Here is a 13,525-nt window from a genome sequence, read left to right as displayed (position 1 = left end):
TGTCATGGTGTGTCACCTATGAACGGGGACCACCTGCTGCCGGCGTCGACTCCCCTCCGCCCCGTGCGTTCCCACAGAGAGGGCCTCCTCAGGGTGCCTCCAGTCAGAGAATGTCGGCTGGTGGCCCCCAGGGGGAGGGCCTTCTCTGTGGGCGCTCCGGCTTTGTGGAACCAGCTGCCGGCTGAGCTCCGGATGGCACCGGATCTCCGCTCCTTCCGGCGCGGGTTAAAGACCCATTTATTTGAACAAGCTGGCCTGGCCTGATGGGGAATCACTTAGGGTTTTAATATTTATATATATATATATTTATTGTTTTTATTGTGGGCAATAATTTAATTCTTTTTTAACTTTTGTACTTTTGTAGTTTTAAGATATGCCCTGTTCACCGCCCTGAGTCCTTCGGGAGAAGGGCGGTATAAAAATTTAATAAATACAATACAAATACAAATACAAGTCATCACTGTCCTTGACCCTAATTAGAAACAAAAGATACTTAAGGCCAGGCTTAACCAAACAATCCAAATTCTACATCAAGAAGAGACAAGATTTGGCAACCTAAATAAATGATGCCAGGATTAGATAAATAACCACACAGAAGGAAGGAAAACGGGACAATTAAAAGGGATGGGGTAAAATGTCTCACCCCCAAAACCACAGGAATGCAATCTGGCCAACTGGCTGTTTAGATTTCAGCAGGCATTGCCAGCAATCTTTCAAATAAATCTTCTCAACCAGCCACGGAAGCTAGAAATATGTTTTTGCAAAACATTACAAAACCCTGCAAGTCTCAGGAGGCCAAACTGCATATCCAAATATCCCTGGCTTTTCTGCACCCTTGTAACTGTTATGCACACACAACCAACACAGATGGTCAAGTTCTATCAAGTCTAAATGTTCCTCATAGAACCACTACTTCACCCTTACCCTGCAAGCCTCTGATAAGCCAAAGTCTTTCTTGCAGGGCAGAATGCAAACTTGTTATGAGTACAATAGTTATTGGGGGTTTTGGGACGTGAAATCTTTTAAAAAAAAACTTTTATCACAAATCAGAAGGAGATCCTCATCAATGCTGTTTTTAAAACTATTAAAAGTTTTTAAAAGCATGTATTTGAGAAAGAAGGGTACCAAAGATATTGGCTTACACCAGCTTATTATCCATGGTTTATTAAGACTAGCCAAAGGGAAAAATCTTGGGAATTCTGTACACTCCCACCATGGACCTTGCGGGATTCCGAACATTTATTTCACAGCCAAATGCAATCAAGCATATAGGGAAGACTGTCATGCAAGAGACCTCTACCTCAAAGACACATCTTTGCTACAAACTTTGTGTAGACTTTGGAATGTGCTCCTATTTCGGTCTCAGTTCCCTCCTGTAGAATGCCAACTGATGGAAGAGTATCACACAACAATGACTGCTAGACACTGTTCAAAGTTAGAAATGGCAGTCGAGACCCCATCACAGCACCACAAAGTCAACTACAACGAGACTTCCCAGGGGTTCCATCACAGCACCACAAAGTCAACTACAACAAGACTTCCCAGGGGTTCCATCACAGCACCACAAAGTCAACTACAACGAGACTTCCCAGGGGTTCCATCACAGCACCACAAAGTCAACTACAATGAGACTTCCCAGGGGTTCCATCACAGCAACACAAAGTCAACTACAACGAGACTTCCCAGGGGCTTCCATGGGCTTTAGAACGCATGCATTACCTCACCAGAAGAACATGTGGCATTCATTGAGAAGGTCTTTGAAACAAGCTACATTAGATAGTATTATCGGAACAAAGACAGCCACTTGTGCTAGGGAGTATTCAGATTGGCTCTTGAATAGTTCTAAAATTAAACGTGTAACCCACACTGAACTCATTTCCTGAAAGGGTGCATGTGTGTGTGTGTGTGTGTGCAGGGTGGGGGGGAGCACATTCTTGGATAGATACTCATTCTTCAGCTCCAACAGTTAATCCTTGCCCTGAAGCCTTGGGTGGATGATGGGGTAACATTTAGTACAAAAGTCAACCTGCTAGGACTTTCCTTCACTCCTGACCAGAAGAGGGCACTCACATTTTTGAAAGAATTTTTCCAGGGCTGATGAGAACATCATGATAGTCAAATTAGAAAAGGCTGCAGGGGAAGAAGAAAAAGGGAGGGTGAAAAGTCTGACCCACTGAATCTGGGTGGCCACCAAGTATGCTAATCGGAGAAGGTAGCGTAGGCAATATTAAAGACGGTGTTGACAACAGCTTCCAGGAAGATGGTATTTAAGATGGGAAGCATCAGCAGGATTGAGGAAAGTTGGTTAAAGTTTTGCAAGTATGAACCCGGCAAAGGATCTCCCATCATTGTTTGCTGGAGTCCCCAAAATCTGAATGTTGTCTCTCCCTCCACCCTCCAGTTCCTTTTAACCCCTATTTCAATCTCCCATCTTGTATAACTGCAGTCAATTTGCCTTAGCAAGAACTATAAATTACGTTCACTCTCTTAGAAATTTGTATCAAATTGATACCTGAAGCTTTGGTCGGTCGGTCGGTCTGCCTGTCTATCAAAAGCAATTTCCTTAAAATGCACCACTACTAAAAGGAGCTGGTATACTGAATTTCCTGATCGCGTCCCACAAGTCCAACTTATTTTCCTTGGCTAGCCTGGGTGCCACAAAAGATACAATATCCTTTGCGCCAAGTAGCCCAAGGCCATCAACGCGGTCAGCAAGACTGTAGCTCAGTAGCGAAGTTCTGCATGCTGAGCAATCTCAGGTGGGATCCTCAGCATCTTCCAGAGAGCAGATGATGGAAAATATCTTCACTTGAGATCTTGGAGAGTCTAATTTGAGTCATCTATGTTCAATACCAATTTTACTCATCTCTTTCCATTCCATCTTAGAGAAGCTGTAGAGGTTTGGATTCTAATGTCGAAAATATTAAATTGAAAGTAGGCAAGATAAAATCACTCCTGATTAGGCAAATAGCTCATAGCAAAACGAGTAGTTTCACAGTTTCGCTAATGACTCAACATTTTTAAAAGTTCTAACAGGGAAACTAGAATGCTTTGGTGACTGCTGGGTGGCTATAGGTTCCTTGCCTTAATTTGTGCCAACCCCACCCATTTCTAGCAAAAAAAAAGAGGTGGTGCCATAGTTATATCGTGACTGAATTATTAGAAGTTGCTCCGTGTGGAGCTGCCTTTGAAATACATCCAGGAATTCCCAAGGTCCTATAATGCTGCAACCTGATTCTTAACTGGAATGAGTCATTATGGACACGCAACTCCTCTGGCTCAGCGTTCATGATTTACTTTGGGTCCAATAAAGAACGCTTGTCAGGTTCCAATGGCTTAAGGGTGGGGCTACTGAAAGGACGGTCTCCTCCCATGTAAGCTCCTTGGCTCATTAAGATGTTCTGGAAATGCAGAATGAGCATTGTTTTCACAAGACAAAACATCTGGATGGAAGCAGAGAGACCCCCAGAGATCTGACTAAGGCTGGTTGACAAGGCCAGAGGGTTTGCACTATGACTTGCAGTAGGGGGTCCTGCTGGGATATTTTAAAAACATTTCTTTGGTATTGTGCAGAAAATGGCACAACTGTGGTTTTGTTTTTGTTTTTTGATGATAACATCTGCTTAATTTCAGCAACATAATTGGCAAGAGCAGAAAAGAAATCGCTTTGGGGCTACATTTTCCCCTCCCGTCCTGTAAACCATTATGTGCTTGAAGAACTCTGATGAATGAGGATTGTCTGCAAGTGTCTAGGATGGAGCCTTTGAGAAGATAATTCCCTCTCTCCTTTTTAAGCCATAAAGGTCTATCATAGGTATGTGGAAGAGTCACGTTAGTGGACTTGTTTGCAAAGTACACAGGATGGAGTCAGGCCTACATTCCTGCCTTGTGTTTTCACTGCTCCCTAATCCAGTTGGCTAACCCATCCAAGACACCAAGGAATTGCAGCTTATTATTATTCTCCCCTTATTCCTTTCAACTGTCAGAACAGTTTTGGATGGAAAAAAGGGTGAATGATTTGCTAAGTGGGGATCTGATAATCTAGTGTAATTCCATGATACCACACTGGCTCATTTATCTTCTAATATCAGCTTTGGGACTTGAGTTACCCCCAAATCAGACACTCCTCAATTACAGTCACAAAGCTCCAATCTTATTTTCTTCAGTATTTACATTTTTGGGGTTTCAGACCAGCCTGTACTTCTCCCGGCTCCTGATTTGAGCTGTTTCTTAGCTAAATACCCCCCACCAGCAAATTTGCTTGCCAATAGAAGCTAGAAGCATTGTGATCTGGGCCAGCTGGCAGCCAACCACATCCATTTTAACTACCCACATCAGCCTCAACAAAGCTTTCACATATGTTTGAGATTCAGCTGGCTGCTGTAGAGGATTTATTCCAGCATCAAACAAAAGGGACCACTGGAGGCCTACCAGTGAATGCATAATATCCATCGCAGCTCTTAAGGTGATAGCTTATTCTCTCCAGTCCTGTGTTAGCCTTAGTAAAAAGCCTGAAAGGTACTCTTGGAAGAATCCACCTGAATGAAAGTTCTGTACTCAGGTAAACCCAGAATACAGAATAACTGAAGTTGGAAGGGACCTTGGAAGTCTTTTGGTCCGATGCCCTGTTCAAGCAAGAGACCCTGTACCATGCTGGACAATTGGCAGTCCAAGCTCTTCTTTAAAATCTCCAGTGATAGAACATGCACAACATCTGTTACTTCTTGTCCTGCCCTCAGGTGCTTTCGAAAGTAAGTCAACACCCTCTTCTCTGTGAACCCCTTCACATACTGGAAGACTGGTATCTGGTATCAGGTCAGCCCAATCCTTCTCTTAGGTAGGCTAGACATAAGTTTCCTCAGATGCATTTTATATGGTGCTCACCCTTTTCTGACATGCCCCTTTCTGACATGCTTCAGGTCTTATTGGGCTGCTCTGCCCCTTCTCTTTCCAACCTCTAGCAGCTTCTTAATCCAAAGACGTATTTTTTTCGCTAGACAAACAGTAAATCCTCCTCGGCACTCCAGCTGCTCCTGCTTAAAAACCTCGGAGACAGAAGGAAAAGAAGAAAGCCCTTCCTAAACAGAAGCAAATGTTTCTGGGAACGGCAGACGGCAGGAGACTTGACAGAATTGCACTCATCAGCAATGCACGTGATCTCCTTTAGCCGCCTCCACCCAAGAAACAAAGGAATCTGTAAGAATAGACATTTTCAGAAGAGACCGTCTAGTCCAGGGGTAGGCAACCTCGGCTCTTTTATGACTCATGGACTTCAACTCCCAGAATTCCTAAGCCAGCAGCTGGCTCAGGAATTCTGGGAGTTGAAGTTCATGAGTCATAAAAGAGCCGAGGTTGCCTACCCCTGGTCTAGTCTAGCCTTCCCTAACCTGGTACACTCTGATCTGTTAGGTCAGAAATCCCATCAAGCTGTTCCCCCCGAGTGGCCTCCTTTTCCTCTCTAATGAGTACCTCTGAGTCTTTGATCCCAACATACCTACCTCTCTTGCACACCTATAAAGCTAGCTTCAGCTTAACCCTCTTTCATCAAACTTTTCATATCGATCTGTGAGCTTTTGTTAAATCATTTCCATTTTCTTAAGAGACCTGTAGAAAAACTATATCATTCTCTGGAATGCAACACATCTTCCGACTTTTCCACAGCAACTCCTCTAGCAACTGTTTTGGAGACAGTCTTACGTTTGCTGCCCTTTTTATAACCTATTCTGAACTAGAAGATGATAGTTTAACTGGTCAGACAAGGAAAGGACAGGAGAGCTACCAATCTAATAATACTACCATGTTTTGTTGAATTATGCCGGCAAAATTAAGCTGTCAGTAAAGACAATAACCCCCTGGTGTATCCACATTCGAGATACTGTTCAATGAAGGTTATCCCATCTTAGAAAGGGATAAATGTACAGCAATATGGAGCACGGTGGCTCCTATGTTAGGAAGCTCAGTTGACAATAAACAAGCCCATGTTTGGGACCCAAATGCTGCTGTGTGACGGGTGAGCTCTCGTCATTCGCTCCAGCTCCTGCTGACCTAGCAGTTTGAAAGTGAGTAGATAAATAGGTACCAGTTTTATGGGCTCATCAACACAGACATGATGCCGCAACTGGGCATCCCCGGGGCAACAGTGATGTCACAGGCCGATCCTTTCAACCCGGAAGTGCTTGGCTGCTTCTAACCCGAACGCAAGCGACTATACTGGAAGAGATACGCACACTTTCCTTATGAAGAACTGTCAGGGCTTTAGTAGACTTTAGGATCTTTTAACAGCCCAAGGATGCATCTAACATTTTGGGAGACTGAAGATTTCAAAGTAGATGGGGCAACCTTACCCCATATGCAGTCGGGAATGCTTTTGGAGAGGCAGTGATATGCCTATTTTTGAGAATACACTGTAATGTTTCATTTATTTCTCATCCTCAAATGAGAAAGAAATGCTGCCTCCAATTTCAGTAATCCTGGTTAGAACGGCTTTCAAAGACCACATAGAGAGGAATGGACAAGGAATCTGTTTTCCATTTCCCATATTGCTTTAATATATGGTCACTCAAGAAAGCAAATTGGCAATTGATTCAATACAGTCAAAATAAATCTTCACATAAACCTCAAATCATGTATGGAATATTTTGCCACGGAAACAAAACGGCTACTGACTTGGAGGCCTAGTTCTTTTCTTGTTCCCCACCCCCACCCCTCCTTCTTTCTTATTTGCTTTCCTTTAATGTTATTTTTTAAGATCATAAGCCCAACAGTGGGCTTTCTACATTATATTTTCAACCCTTCTTCAGGCTTTCCTTTCGGCTGAAGGGGCTGAAAAAAATGATTCTGAATAAATAACAACAAATTCACAAAGGAAGCATGGTTTCTCACTTGCTACATGGAACCTCATGTTTGCTAAATGTCACTCAGTCAAGACCACCAGCTGTGAATGCCTTTAGTTCAATCCTGGATTAAATGAATCTTACATTCCCCCATGTATCTCTCTAGGCACCCAAACTATCTGAATATTATGAGGAAAAAAAGGGCCATCTATAGCAGGGGTCTTCAAACTCGGCCCTTTTATGACTTGTGGACGTCAGCTCCCAGAATTCCTCAGCCAGGCACACGTGGCTGAAAGAGGTTCCTCCTTGTTCTGAAACTCAAGCTGAACAGACCATTCTAGAAGTAACATCAATTCCCATGATCTCCCTTTCTGCAAAGTTGCCCCGTTAAGGAATTTTCTGGAGAAAGTAAGATAAAGGAGAACCAGCCAGGCCCAAGCATCAGCTCATTAGCCTCCAACCCTCAAAATCTGAGCCCTCAGGAGAAGGCAACTGCTGGGTTGGGAGGTGGTCAACCAAAACAGGGCCAAGAACAAAAGCAAATAAATACTGGAAGGGAAAGAAAATGATGAGGAGAAAGCAAGACCTTGTAGAGCTGGGATGAGTAAGATGCCAGCTGGCAAGCAGTGTGTTTTGGGCCAACGTCTCCTCCCAAAAATTTGGGCTTGAAAAACAGCCCCAGAATATATCAAAAACACAGACAGACCAGTCTCTGGAGCCAAAGCAAGCAAACAAACAAGAGCTCCAGCCCAAGAGCAACAGCTGAGGGAAATGCCAGGACACATGGGCATGGAGACAAGACCTCAAAGACTATAGGAGGAGAGACAGAAAAAGTTCCTTAGGAGGGCAGAAGCATTCCAGAAGATCGCCCTGGGAAGTTGGCTTACAAACTCCGAAAATGCCCAGTACAATTGCAGGGGAAAGTGCAGCCAAGCAGTACATCTGTAGTGTGGAAATAATCATCATGATAATCATAACTACAGTCAACAACAATTAAGAGCTTTCAATGGTTCTGAGAGTTCCACATTCATTAACTCATCATTTTCACAAAAAGACATTTAATGACTTCTCTTATCTTCCCCCTTAGTGCAGGTGAGAGACTGAAGCTGAGAACGTGCCTAAGGCCACCAAAGTCAGTTCACAGCCACGTTAAGATTCAAAATGGAGTTCAAAGCTCAGTCCTGCAGCCATAACACCCCATGAACTTACACTCTCATTTAAATATTGTCCCCTAAACAATCTTCATGTTTCCATTTCTGGACACATTCTGGCAAGAAAAAAGGAGCAGCATTGCAGGATGAACATTCTTGAGAATCCAGATTGAACAACATACAAAAGCATTAAGTCCAACCAGTTTGATGTGTCCTTCAGGGCTCAGGATTACATTGACTAAGGGTGGAGAAAAATGTTGAGTTGAATATTTTTGTAAGATTATAGTTTCACAGGGCAGGGCACTATCTTTAGCTTCTCACATCTGCTTAAAGCCTTCAGGATGTAAGCAATTCATTTATGGATTTAACTGAACTATTGATTTGAATAAACCAATGCAGTAAAATCTGCTTCCCATACCAAAATGCAGCCAATGAAATTGTACAAGTGAAACAGATTTGTTTCAGTGGATTTAAAATGAATACTTCATTTCAGGATTACACAATATCCAATTGTGTTAACCCTTTTGTTTTTCCACCAGTGGAGACTGGAACTGATTTTGATCAAACATAAGAAGTTAGGGGGGGGGGAAGTAAGATAGAGTGACTAAAAGTTTTCTCATGGGAAAACACTTCAGTCTAGTTATCAAAGTGGTCCTGATTTCCAAGAAACTAATAGTAGATATACATTTTTAAAGCTTCATGGCGTCCAGTCTAGAGAATAGGGCTAGGATGACATGATAGTGGTTTCTAAGAAGACACTGGACAGCTGCTTGTCTGGAATATTATAGGGTCTTCTGCTTGAGCAAGGGGTTGGACTAGAAGACCTCCAACGCATCTTCAAACTCTGTCATTCTGTTCCGTTTATCATAGGGGAGCTTAGCAATTTCCATAGAGATAACTTGATTCTCTCTTAGACGTTTAATTCTATTAATTATTACAGCCATGGACACCCCACTCACATCTGCATCAATATCCTTCAAGTCCCATCCCATCCTCATTATCAAATAAAAGCAAACCAATATTGCTTTTAACTGAATAAGAAAGAGAACCTTTTCTTTTCTTTCTTTCCTTTTTTTTAGAAATAAGTGATTGAGAAATACATTCAAACGAAGACAGCAGGATGCAGGGATGGGCAACCTTTGGCCAGTCAAAGGCATTACTTAATATTTCTGATGGCATAAAAAAGCGAAGTGAGCAAGAAAGCAATACGAGATGAGTGGGGCCAGATCATGTATGTGGACAGAAGCAATATTTTCCCTTTATTTTCCAAGATGTTTGGATAGTGATGTAGGTTGCCTCCAATTTGAAAGTGTGCAAAGGCTATTTTAAGAGTTATGGTATAGCCATTGTATTGAATATGGCCACTGAATTTTTCAGAAGGCTCTGAGAATTGTAAAACTGAGGGCAAGGGACCTTGGTCTAGACCAGGGGTAGGCAACCTGGGCTCTTTTATGACTCGTGGACATTGCCTACCCCTGGTCTAGATGATGACAAAGCACGGTTATTTACACTACTTGTAAATAAGAGTGGAGGGGGTGGAGAAGAAATATAACCTGATACAATTCTTGAGAGCTAAGATCTTCTCAGGTGACTGCTAATATCACTGAAAAGCTTAGCTGTTTAACTTCGAGTTCTCTAGACTTTGTGCTGCACTTCGAAGCATCATGAGAGGCTGCAAAGTCGCACCAGGGGTTCCCTCATGAACTACCTGAACAGGTCTCTTTGGCTGAGGCAATTGTGGATTTGCTTGCAGAAGACACTTTAATAGGCCTCAGGAGGAAGGACTTCAACCTGCCCCTTGTGTAAAAGATGCAAGCAGCATCTCCCCAAACTGGTTCTGCCTCCCTGGATCCCATTTGTTGCTTGGAGACATCCGGCAGAAACAAGCAAAAGTCCTCAGCCAGCCAGGTGTGCTGTGGGCTGCAGAGACATGTGCAGGAGAGCATCCAGTTCAAAGCAACAAGATCACAACAGCTGAGACATAGGCCTAAAGGGCCAACAGAGGCTAGAGAAGTCCCTTGGCTAGCTGAGAGCAATGGAGATGAATGACTTGGAAGCCGTCAGCTTAGAGTTGATAATACAAGTTCTATAAAAGGGAAAGAGGATAGCAGGTCGAACCATTGTTAATTTTTTTTCACCTTTGATCACATTACACAAATATTAGCTGACTATGCTTCCGTGGGCATATGGCTCCTGTTATGATGGTCCCTGCTGCTAAAGCTATTAAAGAAACAGAAAATTCAGCCAAGTACGGGGGTTTAACTGCATTTCTTACAAGGTCCCCCCTGTACCGTTTTTTTCCATGCTCCTCCTGGTCTTTCCCCACAGTCAAATTGTTTCCTATAAATCACCTGTGACACAAATATGCTTTTTTCCAGAACAAAGTGCTCAGGGTAGCTATACTTAAGTATCATCTAACCAAGATTCCAGGGAATCCCAAAAATAGTTTGAGCTCCCACACTTTACCTGTCTGTTGCTTGACTCCTGCTGACTCTGAAGTGAAGTCCCCATTGACTGGAAGCTAAAAGAGAGAGAGAGAGAGAGAGAACAGAAACATGGAAACAGGTGTGCTTATTATGGATAAGAAAGAGGAAGAAGTATGTGCTTAGGGCAGTTTTCTCAATCGTAACGATTTTAAGATGTGTGGACTTCAACTTCAGAGTTCCCCAGCCAGCTATGTTGGCTGGGGAATTCTGGAGTTTTAATCCCATTTATATCCCACCCTTCTCCGAAGACTCAGGGCGGCTTACACTCTAAGCACAAATCAACGTGCTTAGCAATAGCCTTCATTCTATGTATATGCCTGCTTATTAGGGCTTTCACACACACCCCAAGCGGCATTATTACAAAGTCAGCTTAATTGCCCCCAACAACCTGGGTCCTCATTTTACCTACCTCGGAAGGATGGAAGGCTGAGTCAACCTTGAGCCTGGTGGGATGCGAACCTGCACTAATTGCAGGCAGCTGGTGTTACTTAAGGAGGCATTAGCCCACTGCTCCACCAAGGTTGATATTCACACATCTTAAAATGACTAAAGTTGAGAAACGCTGGTGTAGAGCATGAAGAGATAATGTTGGGAGACCAACAAAATCCATCAGCTCCAAGTATAATGTCCTGTTAAGGCATCTAAGACAGCTTACTCCTTACCCCAAACACATCTAACCTCCAAGCTTAAAATAATCTATCGGGGCTACCTTCTAAAAACCAGGTAGACAACTAAAAATCGAAAAGCAGGGTCAGAAAATCAAATCTTGCCGAACTGCTATAGCAGAATCCAAATCAAAATGACACTTAGATTAGAAAAGGGAGGACTGGAGACCGTAATGAGTGGCTAGTGAGCATCGTGTCACATTATTTTTAAAAGGCAGGAGAGCTTTTGTTTACAAGTACAGTAGAAGCCTGGCCTGCATGATGAAGAGATGTTTGAAAGGCTGGCCAAACAAAAGGCAAGTTATGGGAAGCAATGCAAAACATTACAGATTAGACTGAAATAATAGCACCTGCTGGTTCATATTAAAACCAGCTCACGTTTCATTTAGGCACACCAGAAAGCAGATACCGGTCCACTGCATTATTTCATGGCAAAATCCTTAAACAGATTACTGTTAAACAAAGTTTATGTGCCTGGATCAGGAGCCTTAAGGCTCTGGCAAGTTATCTCTGCAAAATGTTGGCAAAAGGAGTCATTTGTAGCTTGATCAGCAGCCTACTGAGCCAAGGGGAACGGGAGAGCGAGCGTGAACAAGGAGCAGCAGAACAAGAAAAAAAAAGATGCTTGACACACACCTGGCACCCTCAACCACATTTTCCTTGATTAAAAATAAAGGTTTTTCACTCCCAATTTAGGTAAGAATGAACGTGCGTACACATGGACACACAGATGGTCCTCGACTTTCGAGTAACAATTGTTCAAAGTTACAATGGCTTAGGAGTTGACTTATGGCTCATCCTCAAAGTTGTGTCTGTCACACCGGTCCCACACACACATTATTGCAATTCAGGTCACTGGCAACTGGCTCAAGTTTACGACGGGGGCAACATCCCATGGTTAGCTGATCGCGATTTGGGATGTTTCCAGCCAATTTCTAACAAGCCATGATCATGGGATTCACTTAATGACTATGGCCATAAAATTGAGCTGGATCATATGAGGGCTTGCTTTATGACTGCACTAACGTATGCCAGTCCCAATTGTAGTGTAAGTTAAGGACCATCTGTATACACATTAAATAACAATACAATAGAGACTTTAATGTTAAATAATTAGTTCCAAGGCTGAACCTTATAACTAATATGTATCTTGATGCAAATTGTAATGGTTCTTTTTTAAAAAAAAATCTTATACTCAACTTTGGATGAAAAGTTAAATAATTTTATGCCTGTAACCCTGACATTCTCAATGGCAATTAATTTTTTTAAAAAAAATCTGCTATTTTCAATACTTTAAGCAATGTTTTAAACATAATAGAACAAGTATATTATGGATATACTTCATATACTATTATTTCTGGAAGACCACCATTAACCCCGATTTCCCAGTTAAACATATATTTATTTATTGCATTTACATCCTGCCTTTTCTTCTGAAAATTGAAAGAGGCTTTTTAGGTAGTGGTGGTGGGTGGGTATCCTTCCCTCCCATTCAAGCAATTCTGTAAAAAAGACATGGCTGGTGCAATATGCCTTAGTGAGCAATACTTTCTCTTTCAGCATGGTTCTCATTTCTCATTTCCTCATTTCCAGTCCAGCTCATTCAAAACTACAGTTCTTCATGAATGCATCTTCAACCAAAGGGGTTCATTATAATGAGGTGCGGGATCGGATAAGATATTTACATGCAAGTTCCTCCTGATCTAAGGAAGTGTATTTTTCACCCTATCTTTCAGTGGAAGAATGCCAAAGATGTTGTTCTCCATGTCTTTCTTTTGACATTTCTGTGGGTAGACTCAATAGACTTTTGATCTGATTAAGTTCCTAAAGGTGTCATCTACCTGCGGCTGTTTATCACAGGCTCCCCTCTGACCTCAGTGGACAGACTGGGTCTCATTGGGCTGTATGGGCTGCCAGGTCTATACCCAGGAGAGGAAGGACTGTAGGGGCTGGTGGGCCGTGGACTGATGGAGGCTGGACTTGAGTAGGAAGATCTCACTGAATTCTGACCATTGTCTCTAGTTCTCACCACATCCTGTTGGGAAAGGCAAACATAATTAAAAAAAAACAAGTTCAGAAGAATAGGCTGTATACAGAAAATCAAAGCGACATCAGCCACAGTGGCACAAATTAATGCTAGCTGCTCTTTGATAGCATCCCCACATTGGATGACTAAGATCACTCTTCGTCCCTAACCATAAAAGGAGCCCTACCCTGACTGGCCTCTTCCCACATATTGTTAACTTTGGAAGAAAAGTCATGTTACCAAAAGTCATGTTACCCAGGCAGTACTGGTGGTACCCAGATAGCTCCTCCTCCACACACAGGGAAAACAAAGTTGTTGCGAGCAGCGGCGTAATCTTTGGCTCACTTAATGAAATTGGATTGAT

The 13,525-nt window shown here is 42.6% G+C and overlaps 1 protein-coding gene across 2 annotated transcripts in view; it reads right to left on the bottom strand.

Moving 5' to 3' along the window:
- The window catches only part of PDLIM2 (PDZ and LIM domain 2), a 59,205-nt gene that overhangs the window by 14,076 nt on the left and 31,604 nt on the right, over positions 1-13,525 (bottom strand). For both annotated transcript variants that reach the window (XM_081333839.1, XM_081333840.1), the window contains exons 5-6: positions 12,977-13,170; positions 10,451-10,505 (exon numbers count right to left, since the gene is read on the bottom strand). In XM_081333839.1, coding sequence (XP_081189965.1) covers positions 10,451-10,505; positions 12,977-13,170 — 249 coding nt within the window. The remainder of the gene's footprint in view (positions 1-10,450; positions 10,506-12,976; positions 13,171-13,525) is intronic.

Source organism: Vipera berus, assembly GCF_964194415.1.
Source record: "Vipera berus genome assembly, chromosome: 8".
NCBI lineage: Eukaryota > Metazoa > Chordata > Lepidosauria > Squamata > Viperidae > Vipera > Vipera berus.
Note: the sequence above shows the minus strand (reverse complement) of the source record. Positions and strands in the feature narration are given on the sequence as shown.